The sequence below is a fragment of the Dunckerocampus dactyliophorus genome, chromosome 4 (genome assembly GCF_027744805.1).
Source record: "Dunckerocampus dactyliophorus isolate RoL2022-P2 chromosome 4, RoL_Ddac_1.1, whole genome shotgun sequence".
In the NCBI taxonomy this organism is placed as follows: Eukaryota; Metazoa; Chordata; class Actinopteri; order Syngnathiformes; family Syngnathidae; genus Dunckerocampus; species Dunckerocampus dactyliophorus.
In genome coordinates, this window is record NC_072822.1 from 20,957,766 (window position 1) to 20,982,656 (window position 24,891).

General features: G+C 41.2%; 1 protein-coding gene across 28 annotated transcripts in view; it reads right to left on the minus strand.

Moving 5' to 3' along the window:
- rimbp2b (RIMS binding protein 2b) overlaps nt 1–24,891 on the minus strand; it is a 140,569-nt gene that overhangs the window by 50,816 nt on the left and 64,862 nt on the right. For 22 of the 28 annotated variants that reach the window (XR_008569921.1, XM_054772084.1, XM_054772078.1 and 19 more), the window contains 3 exons: nt 19,006–19,089; nt 8,399–8,488; nt 4,968–5,090 (listed from right to left, as the gene is read on the minus strand). Coding sequence is in view for 24 of the 28 variants with exons in the window: in XM_054772084.1 (XP_054628059.1) it covers nt 4,968–5,090; nt 8,399–8,488; nt 19,006–19,089 (297 nt within the window). In the remaining 4 variants the exon portion in view is untranslated. The remainder of the gene's footprint in view (nt 1–4,967; nt 5,091–8,398; nt 8,489–19,005; nt 19,090–24,891) is intronic. The other 6 variants (XM_054772085.1, XM_054772075.1, XM_054772089.1 and 3 more) reach the window with 4 other exon arrangements.

A 24,891-nucleotide genomic window follows, 5' to 3' on the forward strand; every position in this document is an offset into this window, starting at 1 on the left:
TGGTGCAAGAGGGATCAGTATTGCCAACTTAGCAACTTTGTCACTATATTTAGTTTTCGGTGACATGTGGTCAGAGGAGGCACGTGAGGCTGCCTGTCATGATGAAAAATACATATTAATATTTGTACATTGAACTGTATTATAAATGTGAGGGAGTACTGTATTTGTTTTGCTTTTCATGTTTTTTACACAGTTTTTGCTAATGTTTCATGGCCAATTATGCAAATTTGATAATTACAGGATTACATCATTCCACCCCTCCGACGCCCTAACTCACCACCGCCATAAATAGATTGCAGTCCTGTGGGAAATACTGAATAGAGGACTATAATGCCGGTTCATTTATTGTAGCGTATCATAGCAATCTCCAGAAAAACAAGCAAATATGGTCCTTAGGAATTGCAGTCCAATATTTTTAAAAAGTAATCAGTCACTCGCCCTGAACATAAAGTTCTGATTCGGTGCGTTTACTCTCCTAGTACGGTCCGTTTGAGCAAACCTTGATCTGCACTCAACAAATGGACCTTGACCGCTCGAGAGATAGGTCTCAATTTGCTTGCAGGTGAACTCTGGTGCGGTTCGGTTCACTTGAGGTCAAATATAAATGCAACACAAACCGAAGACATGGACCAATATTGAAATTACAGAAAAAAGCATGCAAATGACAAACATATGAGTGTAAATGCACTGGAAGTAGGGATGCTCCGATCAATTGGCCACCAGCATATTCCGATGAATGCCTTTAAAAGTCGATCGCAAAAACCAATAGCCATGTGGCAGCAACATGACAATTCATGTCATGGCAACACAAACATGACATGAATGTGCATGTCTGCTGTGCCGCATAAGGTTGCCAACACCTGTATTGAGTCGACAAGGGACGTACTTGGTCCCGTATTGCCGTGAGACTCAACAGTAGTCTGTAAAACCTCAATGGTTTCAGTTTGACAGTTTGACACAGGCTACGCCAATCGATGCCAGCTTGTTTGCTCACTCCCTTGTGAAACTTTGGTGTTTTCTTGCATCATTCTTTACACACTTTGCTTAGCTCTCACTGGCAGCAGCAAACTAGAAAGCTAGCTAGAATTATCAGTCTAGCTATTCGTTTTCGATTCCAATTGTGACTTTTTACCACAGTGACATTTTGTTTTAAAAACAAACAAGCGATGCGGTTAGTCTGAAGCTCGTTATTGTCCCATAGGGAAGTGGATATCACTTTTTCAAGGGTCATTGAACAATTTTGCTCTCTTGTTGTCATTATACTAATTATGTCTTGTCCTCAAAACACTATTTGTGTGTGGTTGTTTAATCAACATAAATACATAGTTCATCCTGCCTTATGATGGTGATACTATCACAAAGATCTCCTAGCTCTCCAGCTGAAGCTGAATCTCTCAAAAGGTCAAAGAATATTTGCTTCAACTCTGCAGTTTTTTTTATTATAACTGTTGAATTTAGACTTTATGCTTTATACTTTATCACCAAATGCGGACCTCGGTCCGGATCCGGACCCAGTAATGGCCCATTATACTGTAGACCTGTGACTAATTATAGTGAATGGGAAATATATTAACATAGAATCATGCTCACTGACCGATTGCAGCAGCAGTTTGCAGGCTTAATTACTTCAGTTATTACGGTGACAGCAAACGTGGTGACGCCACTCAAAACGAGCCAATGAAATCGTTTGTTTACTTGCCGGGAACCATCCATCCACCTATTTTATATGCCGCTAATCTTCGAATGAGAACCATGGCTTGCTCAAAAGTAAGAAGTTGATTGAGAAAACAGAACATTTCAAAGTGAAATGACGGACCAATATACAGTATGTTAATTCTTCCAGAACGGAGTGCCAAACCGCCGTGTCTCTTGCGCTCTGAAACTGTAGTGCCCAGTATGAAAAATCTACGAGAGTCATAGCACATTCATTTACAGCACAGCAACGTGCAAATGAGTCTTCACTAATGACTGTATGGACATTGGAGCAAAACAACAACATCTCTCGTTGACGGGGGAGTGGTGGATCCACTGCAGAGATCTTAGTCAAAGGTAAACAATGCACTGTTGCAGCTTTTCTGTTAAAGAGACACTTGTTAAATTGTTATTTAATATGATTTTTTTCAGGGAAACCGGTGCAATTTCATTTAACTTAAAAATAAGCCTCATTGTTTGTACAGTCAAACATTTGATTATTTATGCAAAATTTGGTCCTGTTTTCTTTTAAATGCAATTTAGATGCCAAAATAAGTGTGTTGTAGGGCAGTGGTTCTCAATTATTTTCTGTCATGCCCCCACTGGGGGACAGAAATATTTTTGTACCCCCCCAATTTGATATACTATTCAGAAACTGATAATGTCTATTTATTTATCTGTACTGTACAGACTGAACTCAAAACCAGAAACCAACAAAATGCAACAAAATGGAGAGCAGCGAAGCCCATCCATCCATTTTCTATGCCACTTCTCCTCTTCAGGGTCGCGGGGGTTAGGGTTAGGGTTGACTTTGGGCGAGAGGCGGGGTAAACCCTGGAATGGTCGCCAGTCAATCGCAGGAACAGTGAAGCATACAAGCATATTCAAATTGCATGCTGAGTACAACAAATTCAGACATGTTGGCAGGTCTGCACTAATATTGAAAGTCCTCCCTGCCTCACACGCCGCTGACAGTTCACCGCGCTGCCCCCAGGAAGGCGCGCCCCACTATTTGAGACGCACTGGTTGTAGGGTGATGTGCAGGGTTTCATTACATTTGATATTCATATGAGTCTGTTGGACACAATTTAAGGCGAACTAAGGTTCGGACCTTCGCTGTGAAAAATATTGCATAAATGGCCCTCACTCAATTTTTAATTGAAGACCCCTGCTTTATACAATGACAAATAAGCACAAAATAGAATAAAGTAGAATAGAACTACTTATAGAATATAAGTAGTGTACATTTTATATGTCGCCAGTCATAAATAAAACACTACATAATGATGAAAGTTGGAGACTCCTGCAATCTGGACACGGAATTTATTGTGTTTTAAGTTGAGCAGGACAGACTTCTATTGAATAAAGATATTTATTTGTTTTATCTTATTTTGTTAATATTGCTGTCTTGAGAAAAAAATAATTATTGAACTGTTTATTCCCATGTATTCGTATTACTCCAAAACATAAATCAAATCGAATTCAGGTTTTTGTCAAATAGAGCAGAAAATTGTTTCACACAACTAAAGGCCAAAAGAAGACAATCCAGACCGAAGTTTATTTTTTAATATTTATCTATTTGCCAGGGGGCTTTGGAATTGTCTAATGGTGCTGCTGACCAATAGCACTCATTAGCACATGAAAAATGTACAGTTAATCCATTTGATCGGTATCGCTATCAGCCGATCTAACTCATGGATGATCGGTATCGGAATCGGCAGCATAAAACCCTGATCAGAGCATCCCTAATTGGAAGAGCTGTCTCTCTGTTCTGCTTTCTCCCTCTGTGTGTGTGACAATGGTGCTCTTTCTGTGAACTTTAAGATGGTAAATCTAACAGACTATGACATTTTGAACATAGCAGACAACATTTTGTTATGTCACATAATAAGTCACTAAAGTTGCCCAATCAAGTCATTACGTCAGCATTTCCCATGCATTCATTTTTTTGTGGCAGCCTGCCACAATTAAATATTTGAAATATTTGCCTTTTTTTTTTTATTTGGCGTGTTTGCTCATGCCCACACACACATTATAATGAGACTGTCTGTAGCTTGTCTGTCTCTGTACAGTAGATAGATGGCCTGAGACACAAGAAGCATTAGTGTAAGCTTTCTGTAAGCATTGCCAAAAATAATCATTTAGAAGCCCTGCCATTGGTGGTGTAGTGGTTTACGTAGCTGACATTCATGCCGTCGGCGTATAATTAATTACTCTGATTGTGACTGACTGCCAGTCAGTCCAGGTTATAGCACGACTTTCAAGTCCAGGGTCCCTGCAACCCTGAACAGGATAACCAGAATGGAAAATGGACGTATACATTTTTGATGCATTGGTGTCTCAGCAGACACACAAACTATTTTTCAATGCACAACAGATATTAGGGTGAATGCTCATCTCTCAGCATTCACTGTTTGGCACAGCAACCTCTTTGTGACAACAGTCCATAACAAGTGACCAGCAGCAGAAATGAGATCAATATTTGCAACAAGGTGCATATGATGAGGATGAAAAAAAATCAATCCACATCAAGCCAGATTTGCTGCCCCTTTAGGTAACACAATGCCTTTCAGAAGTCTCATTATTACCGGGAGTAATATTTGCATCATCAGTAAATAGTTAAGTTACGTGAAAAGGGTGAGCAAATTCCAGAGTGTGCCTAATTGTCTGTGTTCATCCAAAACTCCAATAGAAAAGGCCATATGGTGTTCAATATGCCTGTGTCATCCATTCATATATCCCAGAGTGAACGTTTGTGACAGCAAAGTGACAGAAGCCAATGTGCGTGCCAGTGGAAGCTCAAGGATAATGTGTGTTGGTGGATATGTAGGTGACAGTATCATCATGGCTGTCTCACAATTTTGTTCCATCTCATGCATCAATCACATTCCACGTAGAGGTGGTCTAGGTCAGCATTTGTATGTCTGTAAGCAGCCCACCAACGAAGAAGAAGATCAGCACAGCCACTGTGGTGGACAAAACAGCGCTGCTTCTTGGATGGACAGAGCACTTGTACCTTTCAATTCTAGCAAGAGTAGAGGCAATTAAGGGAACGTGAGGAAAACATAATAGATCAGAATAAGAGGCTCAAGCTCCAAGCTTCTATTCTTTCACTGCTCCTGGCCAGACCTTCCCACACGACACTAGAAGGCAACAGACACGTCAGGGACATTAGATGGGTATAGCGGAAGACAACCAAAAGGAGGCAGCGAAGCACATTGAGGTAAAAGGTCCTGGGGAAGATGTACTAGTATACGTGGAGTTGCTTTACTCACCTTGAGCACCTGCTCTAGGTTCTCCAGTTTGCCTTGGAGCTGATTTCTCTCCCACAGAGCTAAATCTCTCTCCTGCGTCACAGCACCGAGCGTATCTTTGAGTTGGGCATACTCAGTCTTCACCTGTGCACACAGAACAAGCAAAGAACAAGGGATTGATAATATTGTTTTGTCAGCTTTTGTTTGTGGTCAAAGCCACTGCATTTTTATCAGGATACATTTTATTTTGGGGTCACAGTGTGCTACATGGCCAAAAATGTTTGACCTGTGATGTTGAACTGCCATGATGAATGCTCAGATTTATGTTTGTACACTGTACCGTATGTACAGATATACCATATGTCTATATAGTGCATCCCTGAACGTTCGCGATTCAGCATTCACGGTCCCACAAATTTGTGGATTTTTGGTTAAAAAAATATTTTCTCCGCAATTAGGCCATTTTTTCTGCAGAAAACACATCTCATTTACCATATTTTGGTAATAATTTATTAATATGCGATAGTACAGGTAAAATCTGCAGCATGTACCACTGTTAAAAAAAGCCCACAATTTTTACATGTTATTTATATGTCTTTATGCTTCACTGATAATGCTTTTCTTGTCAAGCGTTGAGATTTTGCACAGTCCTTGAATGCACCACCGTTGCTGGGCAACAAAAAGTGAAACCTCTACATTGTGACTCTAATTCCTTCTGTTCATTAATCATTTTATATTATCATTCATTAGTGGTGAGTACCCCTTTAAAATGTGTTTAATAAGTCATTTTTATTGCAAATGTTGATCTGAAATCAGAGAACGTCAGGGGGAGTGGGAGCGAGCCAAGTGTTAAAAATAAACATTTTATGGGTGTCTCAATTACTGGTGGATTTTCACCATTCACTGGTTGTCCCGCAAAGAGTGGCAATCTACTTTGTATACACATACCCATTTACACTGCTGGTCAAAATTTGAAGACCAGTTAAAAAATTAAATAGAGCTTCAAAATGCAAGAAGAAAAAATGAAAGTAAGACAAAAAACATTTTGAGTTATCAATTTATTGCAAACAAGCATTAAAATGAAATAGGCTGACCAAAGGTTTAAGACCATAGCTAAAAAAAAACAACAACCCCCCCCAAAAATACAAATTCAAAAAATGACTTAGTAATGAGTAGCTGTGCCATTCTTGTTAATCACCTCGAAAATTGCTTTAGGCATGCTTGATGCCAGTGTTTCCAGGAGGTTAGTGGGAACATTGTTCCAGGTGGTGAAAATAGCTTCATGGAGGAAATCCACTGTCTCGAACTGCTGTCCATTTTTGTAAACTTCCCTTGCTATCCATCCCCAAATGTTCTCAATTGGATTTAAATCAGGGGAACACGCAGGATGGTCCAAAAGAGTGACCTTATTCCTCTGAAAGTAGTCCTTTGTCAGACGGGCATTGTGAACTGCAGCGTTGTCCTGTTGAAAAACTCAGTCATTACCACACAGAGGAAGGCCTTCAGTTATGAGGGATGTCCTCTGCAACATCTCCACATAGCCAGCTGCCGTTTGACGCCCCTGCACAACCTGAACTCCATTGTTCCACTGAAGGAAAAAAAAGCCCACCTCAGACCATGATGGTGCCATCTCCGCTGTGCCGTGTGGAAAACATCCAAGGTGGGATCTCCTTGTCATGCCAGTAATGCTTGATACAATCAGGACCATCAAAGTTACATTTATTCTTGTCAGAGAATAAAACTTTGTTCCACCTTTCAATGTCCCATGTTTGGTGCTTTCGTACAACTTCCAAATGGAAAATTTTGTGGCGGTGAAGGAGACAAGGCCTTTGAAGATATTTTTCTTCTTAAAAGCGTTTTCTCACAGATGCCATCTGATGGTTATTGGACTGCACTCAGCACCAGTAACAACCTTCAATTGGGCCGAGGATCATCTTGTTTCTTGATGGACAGCCAATCGGATCCTCTGACATTTGACATTAGTTTGGGTCTACCACTTGACTTTTTTGTTCCATAACCCTCAGGATCTTTGAAGAACTGTCTTACTGCATCCAACCTCAGCAGCAATGGCACGCTGCGAGAGGCCTTGCTTATGCAGCTCAACAATCAGACCGCGTTAAAAGAGGGAAAGCTTTTTGCCTTTACCATCAAGAGCTCATGATAGTGTGAATACCTAACAGCAAATAATAAATCACCTTAACACACCTGAAGAGAGAATGATGGATGGACCAGTGTACATGTTCTAATGATTGCTTATACAGTTAGTTGAGTACACCCAAAAATGAGTACACCCCTCACATTTCCACAACCATTTTATTATCAAGAGACAAAGTAGCCAGTGTACAGCTTGAAAAGAAGTATAGGTTTGTTGTCCCCTGAAAATAACTGCCATGCAGCCCAGTTTCTTTATGTTCTACTCCACCATGCTTGACTGTATGCAAAACATTCACTTGTGTTGCCAGCTCTTTAGACAATTTTCATTTTAATTTCTATTGTATTGTCTCGTCACAAAATATAGTGCAATGAAAATGGCTGCTGACATGTGAGGGGTGTTTTCACTTTTGTGAGCCACTGTACTTTATATTCTATCTCCATTCAAGAACTTCAAAGGGCAACAAGGTGCAATGATTCTTTGAGCAGCAATGAATGACTAATTGGTCCAAGACGTTGGCAAAGTCAAGTAAACACAAGCCAGCAGGTGTGCCTAAACACACAACTTTCTGACCAGTAATAAGCTCTAGTTCTGATCGATGAGTGTCGTCACATAAATCCATGAGTACTGTAAAAGACTCCTAAGGCAACAGAGGTTAGAGGTCCTGCTGTCCTGCTTTATTCACAGTTAACAGAAAGCAGACCATGGGTACGGAGCCAAGGGCTAATGTGTGTCCTGACAGGCGCTTCACTACTATCTGCTCACAGACCTGCCCATGTCCTGATAGCACATCAATAACACACATCCCACCTTTCTTTAACCCCAACTGCAACTACCTGCCAATAAACTTCCTGATGTAATTACATTTGTGTCCCTTAAGAGTCAGTCTTTTTTTTTTGTTGATTTACTGTTTTCTATGTACTCACGATGGAGGACTTTTAGGTCATTGGAATGAAAGGGAGATAGATGTGTTTTATTATACCAGCAGATGATATGACTGTTCTTCTTTTCCATTTAGGAACAATTTTAATGCAAGTATGCAGTATAAAAAGCATTTACATAGCTTTAACACACACACCACCTGGTGGGAAAAAACATCAAGTTAAATTGTTAATGCTTTACAATAATATTAAGTTGGAATTGTTCAAGTTTGACAAATGGCCCGCTTTGCTTCTGCTTGTGGTGTTATCCAAGGAGCTATTCGAGATGGCCTCCCCTCACAGTATGCATACAAATCCAGCATTGGTTCATTTCAAATCTGGTATGACAGCATGTGTACATCTTCGTTGTCGTCTCTTACCCTCTCATATGCAGATGATTTGTGGCTGCTGTTGAAAAACTGGAGGCTTAAGTGTGCGTTCTCCTGGAGAAAATCTTGAAGTTCATTCTCCTAGGCATAAAGAGGCATGACAAAAATGATGTTTAGACTAAAGGGCGTCGCACTGAACTCAGACCCAGCACGTTATTAGTTAGTAGTGATACAGCCAGTATTACTCCTCTTACTAGACTGCTCAGTGTTTTGTACTGCAGTCCGTTGTGTATGTCATTATCTGACATAACCTCCCTTTCGGCTCTCACTGTGTACCGTAGCCATTAGACCAACTTGTACCTCATAACAATGTTATCATCAAATTTAAAATTAGGCAAAGTATAGTATAGTATAGTAGTGGTGAGGGACATTCTGAAACGTCACAGTAGTTAACAGTAGTTTGACCTACTGTATGTTGAAAGGTTATACTGTTAAAATAATCGCTTGTTACAAAACAAAAAGGATTGTTTACTCCATTAATTATTGGCAACACTATCAGTGGGTAGATTGCTATTCAGAAAGGTGGCATAATATATACATACAGTGGTGTGAAAAACTGTTTGCCCCATACCTGATTTCTTTTTTCCTGATAACCCCCCTCCACTTCTTGTTAAAACATAACTTAACTGAGATTAATTGAGATCTATCAGCCTGGAAAAGGTTATAAAGCCATTTCTGAAGCTTTGGAACTTCAGCAAACCACAGTGAGAGCCATGATCCACAATTGGCAAAAACATGAAACAGTAGTGAACCTTCCCAGGAGTGGCCGGCCAACCAAAATTACCCCAAGAGCGCAGCGACAACTCATCCAAGAGGTCACAAAAGACCCCACAACAACATCCAAAGAACTGCAGGCCTCACTTGCCTCAGTTTAGGTTAGTGTTCATGACTCCACCATTAGAAAGACACTGGGCAAAAACGGCCTGCATGGCAGAGTTCCAAGACGAAAACCACTGCTGAACAAAAAGAACACTAAGGCTTGTCTCAATTTTGCCAGAAAAAATTTTGATGATCCCCAAGACCTTTGGGAAGATACTCTGTGGTCTGACGAGACAAAAGTTGAACTTTTTGGAAGATATGTGTCCCATTACATCTGGTGTAAAAATAACATCGCATTTCAGAAAAAGAACATCATACCGACAGTAAAATATGGTGGTGGTAGTGTGATGGTCTGCAGGTGTTTTGCTGCTTCTTGACCTGGAAGACTTGCTGTGATAAATGGAGCCATGAATTCTGCTGTCAACCAAAAAATCCTGAAGGAGAATGTCCGGCCCATCTGTTTGTGACCTCAGGCTGAAACCAACTTGGGTTCTGCAGCAGGACAATGATCCAAAACACACCAGCAAATCCACCTCTGATTAGCTGAAGAAAAACAAAATGAAAACTTTGGAGTGGCCTAGTCAAAGTCCTGGACTGAATCCAAGATGCTGTGGCATGACCTTAAAAAGGTGCTTCATGCTGGAAAACCCTCCAGTGTGTCTGAATTACAACAATTCTACAAAGATGATTTGTCCCAAATTCCTCCACAGCGCTGTAAGAGACTCATTGCAAGTTATCGCAAACGCTTAACTGAGTTGTTGCTGCTGAGGGTGGCCCAACCACTTATTAGGTTTAGGGGGAAATAACTTTTTCACACAGGGCCATGTCGCTTTGGATTTTTTTCTCCATTAATTAAAAAGTTTCATTTAAAAACTGCATTTTGTGTTAAGTTGTGTTGCCATTGACTCATATTCACTTGATGACTTCATGATCTGAAACATTTAAGTGTGACAAACATGCAATTAAAGAAGTCAGGAAACACTTTTTCACACCACTGTATATATACAAGTAGTATATAGCAACACAAAGCAAACTGCTCTATTCATTATTCACATACAGTACCTGTCAGAATTATGGACACACTTTTTAAAGGTATTCTTTTGAGGGTGTGTCCAAACCTTTCATGGCATTACCTATGGCATTAACAGACCAAAGTATGGAAACAGGAGCTGCAATTTTGGGACCATGAAGAGATCCCAACTACTGTTTTAAGCACACAAAAGGTGAACAGGTTACAAAAATGATGACATGTGTTCTGAACTCTGACCTGGGACAAAATACTACAAATCTAAAGTTTATTTTCTCTGTGCACTGGTAGTTTAGCGGAAAATGGGAGGGCTGCGTCAGGAAGAGGATCTGGTGAAAAAAGTAGGTTAAAAAAAAATTCATAATTTATTTTTCAGGCATGTTTCAAAGGGCATATTAAGCACAAATGATGCTCACATATGAGCATGTTTAGGCTTATCATCAACTGTCAAGGACAAGCTGGCATGACTAAACAGAGGCCCAAGGACAATATTATGTAGTTACTCACACTTGCATCAGAAATCTGCCTTGCTTTATTTAATTTCACACCCCCCAGAAAACAAGCATCTAGGCTGCATGAATTTGTCTGATATAGCTTCAAGATCTAGACTGCGTCGATAGTCCTCCTCATAGCCATTGATTCCACAATTTAAAAGTAATTTGTGCTAGCTATGGCTCCAGGTGTTTACTCTGAAGGACAGACATACTGTGTATACAATATATTGGGAGAACTTTATAGCGATAAACACCAAATTGTCTGGAAGAAGTTATCTAGCTCATTCTTTACCCTTCAATGCTTTAACTAAGGCAAACTTCACAATCTAACCATGCAGAAAACTGTGCATTGAACCGCTCAGCCAACATATTTGTGCCATGTATTGAATTTTATAGTCAGGATAATTACAATACATGAATAATAAAGGTGGAATTGCAGACTATTGATAGAGTTGGCTTCTAATTGCAGAGACAAGCGTGGGTTACAGTGGTGTGAAAAAGTGTTTGCCCCCCTTTTTTGCATGATCCAAACCTACAGGGCCCTGTGTGAAAAAGTGATTGTCCCCCCCATTAAAACATAACTTAACTAATTGAGATTAATTGAGATCTATCAGTCTGGAAAAGGTTATAAAGCCATTTCTAAAGCTTTGGGCCTCCAGCAAAGCACAGTGAGAGCAATTATCCACAAATGGCAAAAACATGAAACGGTGGTGAACCTTCCCAGGAGTGGCCGGCCAACCACAAGAGCACAGCGACGACTCATCCAAGAGGTCACAAAAGACCCAACAACAACATCCAAAGAACTACAGGCCTCACTTGACTCAGTTCAGGTCAGTGTTGATGACTCCACCACAAGAAAGACACTGGGCAAAAACGGCCTGCATGGCAGAGTTCCAAGACGAAAACCACTGCTGAACAAAAAGAACATTAAGGCTCATCAAAATTTTGCCAGAAAGCATCTTGATGATCCCCAAGACCTTTGGGAAAATACTCTGTGGTCTGACGAGAAAAAAGTAGAATTTTTTTGGAAGGTGTGTGTCCTGTACGCCCCTTACACCCATTACATCTGGCGTAAAAGTAACGCCTCTTTTCAGAAAAAGAAAGAAAGAAAGTTCACCTCTGAATGGCTGAGGAGTGACCTTAAAACTCGAAAACCCTCCAGTGTGGCTGAATTACAACAATTCTGCAAAGATAAGTGGGCCAAAATTCCTCCAAAGCACTATAAGAGACTCACTGCAAGTAACGCTTGATTGCAGTTTTTGCTGCTAAGGGTGACCCAACCGGTTATGATGTTTAGGGGGCAGTCACTTTTTCACACAGGGCCATGTAGGTTTGGATATTTTTTTCTCCCTTAATAATAAAAAGTTTCATTTAAATGTCAATGTGTTGCCATTGACTCATATTTAAATTTGTTTGGTGATCTGAAACATTTAAGTGTGACAAACATGCAAAAAAAGAAGAAATCAGGAAGGGGGGCAAACACTTTTTCACACCACTGCATGTCTAGACATGGCCTGACTCAGCCTGGTGGACCACAGATGTGTGCTTAATGTCCACCAGACTGATAGATGAATCAGTGGTGCCATTTGACAGACCAATAAAGCAAACATTCTACTCTCTCCCTGTTCACTGGATGCAGCTTTAGCAGCCTCAGTAGATACATGTAAACATATATAACAGACATACACACAATCTATTTAATTGAAATGTACTTTTTATCTTTATTCAAATGACCTGGATCAGTCTTCACACTGATTCCATGATGGATGTGCATCTAATTTTAACGGGCGCTGCGGGAGACACAAAAAGTGAACAAAAAATATTAAATGCACAACAAATATGTTCAGAAATAAAAATGAACGCCTCTTTTTGTGTTTTTTTTTATGTCACAAGCAAGACAGAGCCGCCTGTGAGTGCGGTGAGTGTATTTGTGGCAATCCAAATTTATTTGTAATGGGCCGTCACAAATAAATGAATGTATGAGAAAACCTGGTAAATGAACCATCAGTAGTGGAAATCCAAATGTTACAAAAGATACAAAATCATAACAGAGAACAGCCAATCTTGAGACAGAAGCCATTCAAGACAAGAATGCTTGTGTTGATATACTGTAATGCATGGCGTGAGGCTGACGTACAAGCGGTGCCAATCACACTTTTATCAGTAGGCGTTGTGTTTGCAAACAGCTTGCCATGGAAGCTAAGAGGAACAAGGCAGCAGGCCACTAACACCAGCGAGCAAGCTCAATGTGACAGGACAGAAACACTCTGCGGTCTCTCAACTTGACTTTTCTCTGCCGTCTGCCTTCGTATTGATCTTTGATGAGCGCTGATACCGTACATATTCAAGTGACACTTGCAAAGCTGATGTTGGTTGCCATGGTAACAGCTCAGCTGATGGTCTGGAGATGTACACTTAATTCTCCGGAGGGTTGAGGTGCCAGATGGCATTGGCTGTGTTTACTGTCACACAGATGATGTGTACACACAGTACCTGAACCTATACGAACAGACGTGGCATCAGTACTTGTAGATGAAATTAGTTATTAATTCATACTCCCAAGTTGTTCATTCAAGAACGTTGAATGTCTGAAAACGTGGAATATAAGAAGCATTTTACTTATCTCAAGAGTACTTTCCATGTCATCGAGGACTACATCTTGGAAAATGCAACAAAATGTGCCCAGTTTGGGATAGGCTCACTGGGGGCCGGCGGTCCATTGTACATTGGAATTGATTGCTAAATAATGCTGCGAAAGTTCCCTTCCAACTGTTCAGGATGTTACACTGTTCTTGCAGCCCGCTTATTAACATCTCTCCCAGTGTGCATGCATACGTGTGTTCTTGTGAGTATGTATACCTGTAATTGTATTCTCTACAAAGGAAAACATTCAGATTTATGAAAATAAAGTTGTAAAATTAAGAAAAGAAAGTTGTAATAATACAAAACACCAAGTTGGATTTTAGTAATAATCTTGCAAGAAGTTATTTTAAACAAGTCAATCAACATTTTTAGGGGTGTACAATAAATATCAGCCCGATAATTATCGGGTCGATATGAGGAAAAAAATCTGATATATATATATAAAAAAAAAGCTCCAATAACCGATTATTTAAAAAAAAACAAAACGCTCCAATGAGGTGAGATTACTCATACTGTGCTGTTGGTGGGTTAGGCTGAGCTAATCAAGCTCTCCTTTTCTCCTCTGTGCGACGTGCTGTAAACTAGTGTAAACATGGCAGCGATCGTGTGGGACCTCCCCAACTCAGACACATCGCGCACTAGTTACAACAAACGCACCGCAAACACTCCACGACAAGAGGAAAAACATTGACCCTCAGCACACCAAACCTTACTAGCCACCTGAAACACCAGCATCACCACAACGGCGCCCCGAAATACCACAAAGAAAGGCCCACTCCCATTCGGGACATATGCCAGGATCCTGTTTGTAGACTTCAGCTCGGCGTTCAACACCATCATTCCTGAGATCCTCCTCCAGAAGCTCTCCCAGCTCACTGCACCAGCCTCCACCTGTCAATCCTCAACAGCACAGTGTCTAATGTGGACACCTTCAGGTTTCTGTGAAGCACAACCTTTCGGGACCTGAAGTGGTCCTCCCACAAAGACGCTGTGCGTAAAAAGGCCCAACAGAGGATGTACTTCCTACGGCAACTTAGGAAGTTCAATCTGTCCCAGGAGCTGCTCATCCAGTTCTACACGGCAATCATTCAGTCTGTTCTGTGCACACTTCCATCACTGTCTGGTTTGGATCTGCAACCAAGCAGGACAGGAACAGACTAAAAAACACCAGCAAATCTGCAGAAAAAATGATTGGAGCTGACCTTCCCTCCATATGTGACCTGTATCGATTCAGAGACAGGAAGCGGGCAAGGAACACCACTGTAGACCCTCACCCTCCGGACACAAACTGTTCAAACTACTTCCCTCAGGTAGACGCTACAGAGCACTATATGCCAAAACTACCAGGCACAGAGACAGTTTCTTACCCCAGCCGTCACACTGACAAGACAGAGCTGTCTGCTGGCTTCTAATTTGGCTGGTGATATAAAGTCAGTTGAAAAACTTTGCTCGTTGCCGTGCTTCTCAGAAAACTACAGTGAACAAGGCTGACAGATTATTTCTCTCTTTGCCATCACTGGATGTTTGCATGAATCACCAACTACACACAGATCATTAAAAAATAAGCACCGTAAATAAAGAAGTCTTATAGATCACTTACACACATAACAGTACACATATAGATGAATAATAAACAATAAATGTAGCAACTTCTGATCAATTCATGTCAATTTCAGACTTATAGTAATATACTGATTTAAGCCCCACCCATTTCTGGTTAAACCACGCACACTTTCAGTTTATGCCCTGCCCACTCCGAGTACAGACACGGATACAGATAATTTAGATGGGTGAACAGATACAGATACAGATAAAGGTACAGATACAGATACAGATACAGATACAGATACAGATACAGATAGTGGTGTACCCGCTCATCCCTACATCCCTACAGTGTATGCCAGTGTTCTATTTCAGGATGATGGAACTGTTCAAGCCAGTGTCATACCAACATACACTATTTACAACATTCTACAAAAAAGGACAGAGAGGGCGACAAAAGTAGAGGAAGATAAGACACACTTCACCTTGGACTAAACAGGAAGGTATTTTACTGTCACCTTGACATGCTTTCAGTCGTGTTCACTGGTTTGGTGTGTGTTAGTGTGACGCTACTCAAGGCTCTGTGTAGGAGGAGATAAGTGCTGTGCTGTAGTCTGTGGAAAACAACCTGCCATTTCTGCATGCCATTTGGGGACAGTTTGTCCTTTGGGGAGCGACGCCTGGCCTCAGTGGGCTGACAATGGGTGGGAGGGGAAGTGCAGCTAAGAGCTGGGAATTTGAGGAGCGCTGTAAGGAAAATACTCCTAATGGAGTGTTTATTTATGGCAGAGAACCACATACAAAGAACTCATCTAAAGAAGAGAGCTTGAGAATATGAGGAGATGAATTCATACAGTGTTATCTAAATGACTGCTGAATATCCCCCAGCTCCTTTTCTATTCATTAGAACATCCTCCCTCCAGGTCACCCACGCTACTCTGTGCCTACTCCTGCTTCCACAGGTTAAACAAAACGTACTTTCATGTAAAGGCTTTTTACATTATCTAACAGTCAAATCACTGAATGTGGACTTGTGGAATGTACGCGTGTCAACAACAGTCAATGCAACATTTTGATTTAATGTCGATTACTGGCGCATTCAAGCAGCCGTTAGTCACATTCTCTCTTAGAATAATAACCGAGTTTTTAATCTGCCTAGTGGTACCTCCATAACTGCAGGCGTGAAACCCCTAAGATCATATTAAGTTTATGTTGTGGTAGGAAACCCTCCTCACAGTAGTATCGCTCACAATAAAAACTGCACAGTGTTCAAGAGGGGAAAGCTATCAAACTAAGCAAAGCAAATAGAATAAAAACAGAATTACTGCAACATCTTATATGATTGCATTTATTACGTTACATTATTGTTTGCCCCGTGTATCAAAAATACCTGTCATTGTAATGCAGTGCAGCTTGACATTGTGTGACAATATAATAATATAATATAATGAAGACCTCACTGACAGTGTGACAGTGACATCTGCAAAGCATGTGATGTTATGTATTGATACTTGTTACTGTGTTAGTGTGGTTGTTAGTAGGTTAGTTAGCAGGTTACATAAAAAGTAGCTGATTTCCACATAAATGTAGAAAGGTATTGTCGAAAAAAGAGATTACATTTTGATATGAATCAGGATATATGGTAGGGGTGCCCCAATACAACTTTCTCACTTCCGATCTGATGCAGACATTGTGGCCTTGTATACCGGCCAATACCGATATCAATCCGATATCAGCACATACAGTATCATACATACTTGTATTACTTATTTTAAAGTGTTGAATGTTAGAAAAGATTTGATCAAGTGATATGACTGAAACAGAGAAGAATAGTAGATGTGAGAAAAATGAGGGTAATCTGCTTTCTTACTGTTGTTCCTTATAATCCTACTTAAAATGCTACAAAGTTGCTCTAATGTGATGTTATGTTATATTATTCTTATCTAGTAATTGACTATAATGTTCCTTCTTACACAATCTCAAGATGGTTGTCAACTTATTTTTATATGTCCTATATTTTTTCTGCTTCTTGAGTTTGTTGAATGATACATTTCCTGTATAATGTATTCTTCTTCATACAGGCATTTTTCACTATATGTATCTATGACCTTTTAAATCCATGACTGTTAGCCCAAGAACATAAATACTACCCGTAAAACAGCACATATATTCAGATTTTTTTGTTACAGAACATTTAGATACAGAGGCAAACCAAGTCCCATTAAGTGAGGGACAGGAAGTGTAACTGCCCCGAAATATAGTCACAAATATACCCTGTAAACATACAAAGTACAGTGCAGACTAGCCATGTCGATTGTGCCAAGGAGAAACCAGAGCTTGAAAACATCTCTTGTTTGGGAGCATTTCGCCTTTCCGGTGAAATATGTAAATGCGTAAGTAGATAAGACAAAATCAATGTCCTGGCATTGGTCAGTAGAAACAGAAACATGGCTACAAGTTTTAACTATTAATGCTGCACCTTAGCTAATAAGGAACTTTAAATTCCTAATGTCCTGTTCAAATTGTTACAGTTGCACTTGTCTACATTGATGCACTTTTCCAAAGATCATACATCTGCCTTTAGCTTTGATTACGGTACACATTTACAGTACGGTGGCATCGTTTCCACAAGCTTCTGCAATGTTACAACATTTATTTCTGTTGCATTCATTTTTCGCCAAGATCTGGTATTGATGATAGGAGACTTGAACCACTGCGCAAAGTTTCTCCACTGTCTTTCTACTTTTTAATAATGCGTTGGGCAGTTGATGCATCCCAGTAACTTGACACTTCTGAAACATCTTTTCCACGACCACAGGATGTGTCTTTTAACATGGTTGTTTAACAAATGAGAGGCTACTGCATATCTGCTACAATAAGGGAACATTTCTGGAAAATAATGGAAAATAAGGCGAAATAGAGAAAATGATGGTCTTTCCACCAGATTTTCCACTAGAGACAGTGTATTTTTTATATATATTATGGCATTTTTTAGGGCTGTCAAAGTTAACACGTTAATAATGAGTTGACAGAAATTCTCTTTAACGGGACTATTAACTTGTGCACGTCCTGTTTAGCCTCTTAGTTTCAGAAAACGTTAATGTTGAGCCACAAGCGGGGACAAATATTGAGCCGAAATGAACAAAGAAAAGGGTATTTGGAATTGTAAGTTTAGCTTCAAAGCACTGGCAGATGGCTCTCTCCACAAGACTAAAGTTATTTGTATCTACTGTTGCTGTGAGTTGAGTCGTCACCGGAGTATGTTGAGTCTGAAATGCCACTTGCTGGGCTCAGCTGAAAAAAACTAAAGAATCTACACAATGTGCTGAAGCACTGCAGGTATTTTTCATTGTCATTTATACAGTGGTACCTTGGCATACGAGCGTCCCAAATAATGAGAGTGTTTTATTTACGAGCCATCTCTTGGCTGCAAGCTACAATTTGGGTTACGTTGCTCGGCAGATTCTTCACCTACTTATTCCCCCTACTTATCATAGTTAAAAATGTCTTTCTATCTGCGATTAATTGTGATTAATTATGAGTTAGCTATGGACAAATTATGATTAATCACAATTAAATATTTTTTACCGATTGACAGCCCTAATTTGTTTATTTGAGAGTTTTATTTACTGTAGAATTACTTGCTAGCAGTTTTCCCTTTTTATGTTTCATTTGAAAAATCATTAAAACTGTTAACACAAAGAGCAAAGCAGTTTTATGTTTTGTTGATGTTGTTCCAAATGAGCCAAACCACGATTATGCCGTAACGTAATACATATCGTAGTGTTATGCTGTAAATAGTGACATAGAGCTCCATATATGTATCACTAAAGAAAGCAGTGAAGCCACAGCCTGAGCAAAGTACGTGCATACAGCGTGTATGGGTCACAACATCACATACTCTAGAGTTAATTGCTACCATTTGTCAATTTCTGTCATCACCTCCCTGAGAATCAAGCTATCATTCCAGGAGATGGAAACTCATTTTATCAGAGTGGAAATTTAAGGCCCTGAATCAATTTTTGCCTGCGTATTTTCACTCAGAAGCCAAGGTGTGTTCTTCAAACACTTACCAAAGTCTGACATGTTTGATTTTTTTTCTTCACCTCCGCCTCAAGAGATTCACACTCCCTTCTCTTGGCGCTGATCTCGGTCTCCTACAAGGAGGGAAAAGAAAACATCACATGGCTTCTGATCAGACAAGAATAGAAGGTTCCAGAGAGAATTTGGTTATGCGGTGTTGCCAGAAATTTGTTAATGAAACGATTCCAAGGGCAAAATTTGAAGAAGTAACTGAAAATAAAAACCTCCTTTGCAGCCTGTTCTATTGAGTTTCATTTCACACTGATAACATTAAAAGTTCATTTTTATTTTGCACAATTTATTAGAAAGGCTTTCTATTAAATGTACAGTATGTAGGCCTGTGCTGCATGTCCTGTCAACAGACTTTAAGCCACACAAAGTGTAACCTAAAATCCCCTCCTGAGTCCTGATTTCATTCCATCAGGCTTTGGCATGAATTTCTGTGAAATGACATTCACCTCTTTGCAAAACATAAAGTCTGCCTCACTTTCATATGGATGATGACTTATTTAGTCTGTGTCAGCACCATATGCTTTTCTCTCAAGTGGGGCACAAAAAAAGGATGTTTTAATCAGACATGACTGAGTTCATTCCTGCTCTTAGACACACACACACACACACACACCACAATGGTCCCGAAGTGACACGAAAATAAGCTCCATAATGCATATCCCAAGACTTTTAACGGAGAACACAATGTTGCATCCATAGTCACTATTTTGCCCTCAACATGGCAGCGGTAAAACAGGAAGCACTGGCAGAGATCAAGGTGAGCGGCACACATGAAGTTTAACTGTTTAATGTTCTCTCATCTAGACGACTTTCACCATCATCGTCATAAGGGCCAATGTGTACTGTACGTGCATGCATACACACTAGAGATGCTCAATATTGACCTTCATACCAATATCAGAGAGCTGACATTGTCAGTAGTGTATTATCAATACTGATATTAACCAATGCTGATAGAGCAGCACTACCCTAAAACTAATGTTGTGTAATGAACACGTTATGCTTCTTCTACTAGAACAGGTTGTGTAAAATAAGACAAATACTGCAATATGCATTACAAGTTATAGAAAAAAATGCTGTTGCTGACTCTGATTAATTCTTCCTGAGGCGTCATATTAGATCAGAAGTATTGAAGGAAAAGGCACTTAATGTCACGTTCTGCATGACAGGTTGGACTTTAGTTTAGGTTTTCCTTAGTTTTCATGTTGTTTCCTATTTTGTGCTGTTATTTTGTTTTTTTGTTTCCTGTTTGTGATGCTCCGGTTTGTGCAACTGCTTTGCAGTCTCTGGAAAGTGTGTGCAGCGGTACCCGTTGCTCTGTGGAGCACGGTGCAGTTTGATGAGGTCTCGCTCATGCAGCGATATCATTATCGGCAAGAAAAAAACGGTACCAATATGATCCGATATCGTTTTTATGCTAATATCAGCCGACAATATCAGACATCCCTAATACACACACATAAAATGATATGGCATGTGCACTGTAATACCTTTTTTGTGACCGGAGGTGTGAATGTGACTGTGAATGTTTGTCTATACATGGGGTCTTCGGTTTCTGATGTACTGTATCATGGAAAGGACGCACTCCTATAAATGCCTTAAAAACTTAGTTTTGACCTTAGTGGTTTGACTGTAAATACGAGACTCGCTCGAGAACGTTACATGTACGTGGTGGAAGAATACAAAGTCGCATATAGCTCCTCTGAGGGAGGACAAGGTCTCTTTAGTTTCCGTCCCATTCATTTCCGTCCCCTTTTACGCCCCTTCCAGTGTGCAAGCCATCTAGTGGGATAAAGGTAATGAATCGTTCGCTCTTTTTTAATACTGCTTCATTTAATTTCTGCCATGATCCTGCTTAGTTTGGTTTTGCTGCCACTTGTGTCTTTGTGTTGCAGTGCCTTTTTTGGTAATTTCTGGGGCAGAGCCACCTGCCACACATCTGCCACAATTGCTCATTAGGCCTTCATGTGCAGGCAGTCTACCACACTCTGACGTTGGACTGTCTTCCATGCTGTGCCACTTTTACCACAGTCTTGCCGCAAGGCTATGATAAAAGACTCTTGCACAAGACTCTTGCGCTTTGCCTTGCTCGCCCTGCCTAACCTTGCTACTTGGCTTTTTGTATTTTTGTCTAGCTCTTGAGTTGTACAGAGGTTCTGCAGAGGTGCAGAGGTTGTGGTCACATGGTCATTGGTGGGTGTGTGAGGAAGCAATAAAAAACACGCACTGTGTGTACGTGTCATGGAGGAGAGGGAGGACAGAGGAAAGGTTAGGAAGCCACATTTTGACCGCTTCTTACACGCTATTATATGGCATACTTATATGTTCATATCCTAGTTAGCCATACCCTGGTCTCAGCAATAAATCAACCACACAAAACGCATTCTTGAGTTCTGCATTTCTGTCAAGCATGTCACAACGCTACACCTGCCTACACCACTCAACGGCCACAGGTAAAAGGAGGCCGCAATATTATGCCTTTATGCTTCACTGATAATGTTTTTTCACTAAGCGTTGAGGTTTTGCCCTTTGTTTGGTGGTCCTTGAACACATCATCGTTGCTGCGAGGAGTAAGAGTGAAATTTAAATAGAAATTCTATCCCATGACTCCATGCTTCCATCTGTTCATCGATCATTTTATCATTCATTACTGGTGAGTACCTATACACATTTTAATTTAAAATGTGTTTAAATGTGAGGGGCAAATTGAAGAGAGACACAGGAGGGTTATGGAGCTGAATATACTCAAATGTCGATCTGAAATGTCAAGCTAGCGGGATAGTTTGGAGGGGGAGGGAGCGTGAGCCATGTGTCCAAAAATAGACATTTTTATGGACGTCTCGTTTACTTGCGCAATATCACTATTTTACTTGTGGTCCCAGAAGGTAACATCTGTGAAAAGCAGGGATTTACTGTGCAGTGTGAGTGACTTACAATAGGTGTTAATTTAGGTACTTCCGAAAATCAACTTACAATGCACCGTAAGAATGGAACTTGTTTGTAAAGTGAGGGCCTCCGGTATATGCACAGTGAGTGACAGTCTAGGATGTAACCCATCCCATCCCTCAAATGAGCTGGAAGAAGCTCCTGCTCAGCTGTGACCCTGAATAGGATAAGCGGTAGAAAGTGAATGAAAACTTGCATGAATGCATTATAGGGTAAAAACACATTTGTGTTAACGGACCTTTAAGATTTCAATTTGGGTGTAAGGATTAGGGAATATGAATCACCTCTGTTACCATGTATGACACTTAAATAAATACAAAACAAGATTGTTATGCTGACAGATGTTCCGACAACTCAATGGGATTTTAAACAGCTAAAGCAACACAATCTAATCAAAAAGTACCCATGTGTACACTACAAGGCACAATTATATTGAATCTAAACGACTGAGAGAATTACACAGGGCCTCCACAGACAGCTTGTCATCTCCCATGTGGGCTGGCTTCTAAAATGAACATTTTCCACAACCAGACGGCAGCAGCATCATACAAATGTGCACAATGAATCTTTTATTCACAAATGTGTTCACAAACACACAGCTCTCAGCCTTTTGGAAACACATTTGTTTGCAACACATTTGCCAATGTGCAATTAAAATTCCCTGTGATGAAAGATTCAAATGGCTGCCATTGTGAGTAATGAGCTACCGCATAAGTGAGGAGGCGTTAGCTGCACATCAGATGAAGATGGATGAAGAAGACCACCTCCTTAAGCTGGATCAAGCTGGCACTAATGCAAATAAGGTGCACAATGGACGTGCTGTAGTCTCTTACACACAGAGGCACAGTTTAGCATTTCTGACTGGCCTTTTTAGCAGAAAACACAACATCTCCCAATTCTCTTTCCAAATGGCTCAGGACAAAATAATAATAATGATAATCGGAACACAAATAGCGAGCTGCGGGAATCTACTGTATGCCAAAATAATCGCTGGCGCATGAAACACAATAACAATGTAGACAATGGAATAAAACAGGAGCTTATCCCAGCTGGCTTTGGTTCAGAGGTGGAGTGCACCCTACACCGGTCAACAGTCAATCACGGGGCACACATACAGTCGACGAACAACTATTCACACTTACATTCACACCTACAATCACTGAGCCGGAATCAATCCCACACTGGCCGCATGAAAATCAGCCATGTTTCTCAACGCACTGCATGTGGTAGACAATGAAAAATAAAAATAGAAAATAAGCTTGATGAAGAACCTTTGTCTTCAAGAGCTCTCTGTAATGTCTAATCCAGAGTAACAAATAACCAGTTTTGTGTCTCTACTGACCTAACCAAACTCCCGCTTATTCACTTATCGCAGTCATTATTGAGCACCATGGAGAGCTACCCTAAATGTTTGCAAGACAAGGAGACAAATGACTGTTGTTTCTGCTGCTGTTGAAGCTCTACTTTGATTTTAATGGACAGCAAAATGAAGTTTGGTTATTATAATTCCAACAATAACTAATTAACTCACGAGGGCTTCTCTATCCCAAAACCAGGCCCTCCTGATCTTCAGTAGCTGGAAAATCTCAGTACATAATCACAGACAAGCAGGGGGAACCTCTTTTATTACACACTTTGCTTCTCTTTCATTTCCTGTTGTTGTGCATAGTGTGTATGATGGCAAATAATCTCTCAATACACAAACGTTCCATTCCATTCCATTCCGTTTTCCTCCGCTTATCCGGGTCCGGGTCGCGGGTGCAGCAGTCTTAGTAGGGAAGCCCAGACTTCCCGGTCCCCGACCACCTCCTCCAGTTCCACCGGGAGGACACCAAGGCGTTCCCAGGCCAGCTGTGAGACATAATCCCTCCAGCGTGTCCTAGGTCTTCCCCGGGGCCTTCTCCCGGCTGGGCATGCCCGAAACACCTCACCAGGGAGGCGTCCGGGAGGCATCCGGACTAGATGCCCGAGCCACCTCAGCTGGCTCCTCTCGATGTGAAGGAGCAGCGGCTCTACTCTGAGCTCCTCCCGGATGACCGAGCTCCTCACCCTATCTCTTAGGGTGAGTCCCGCCACCCTACAAAGAAAACTCATTTCAACCGCTTGTATCCGTGATCTCGTTGTTTCGGTCATGACCCAAAGCTCGTGACCATAGGTGAGGGTGGGAACATAGATTGAACGGTAAATTGAGAGCTTTGCCTTCCGGCTCAGCTCTCTCTTCACCACGACAGTCCGGTACAACGACTGCATTACTGCAGACGCTGCACCGATCCGCCTATCGACCTCACGCTCCAACCTTCCCTCACTCGTGAACAAGACCCCGAGATACTTGAACTCCTCCACCTGGGGTAGGACCTCATTCCCAACCCGGAGGGAGAAATCCACCCTTTTCCGACTGAGAACCATGGCCTCGGATTTGGAGGTGCTGAGTCTCATCCCAGAAGCTTCACACTCAGATGCAAACCGTCCCAGTAAACGCTGCAGGTCACAGCTCGATGAGGCCATCAGGACCACATCGTCTGCAAATAGCAGAGATGAGATCCCAAGGCCCCCTAACTGGACTCCCTCGACACCTTGGCTGCGCCTAGAAATTCTGTCCATGAAAATTATGAACAGAATCGGTGACAAAGGGCAGCCTTGGCGGAGGCCAGTGTTCACCGGAAACAGGCTTGACTTACTGCTGGCAATGCGAACCAGGCTCCTGCTCCGGTTGTACAAGGACTGAATGGCACGTAGTAGCGCGCCACCAATCCCATACTCCGGAGGCACACCCCACAAGACACCGCGAGGGACACGGTCGAATGCCTTTTCCAGGTCCACAAAGCACATGTAGACCGGTTGGGCAAACTCCCAAGTACCCTCCAGTACCCTTGCAAGGGTGTAGAGCTGGTCCAGTGTTCCGCGACCAGGACGAAAAC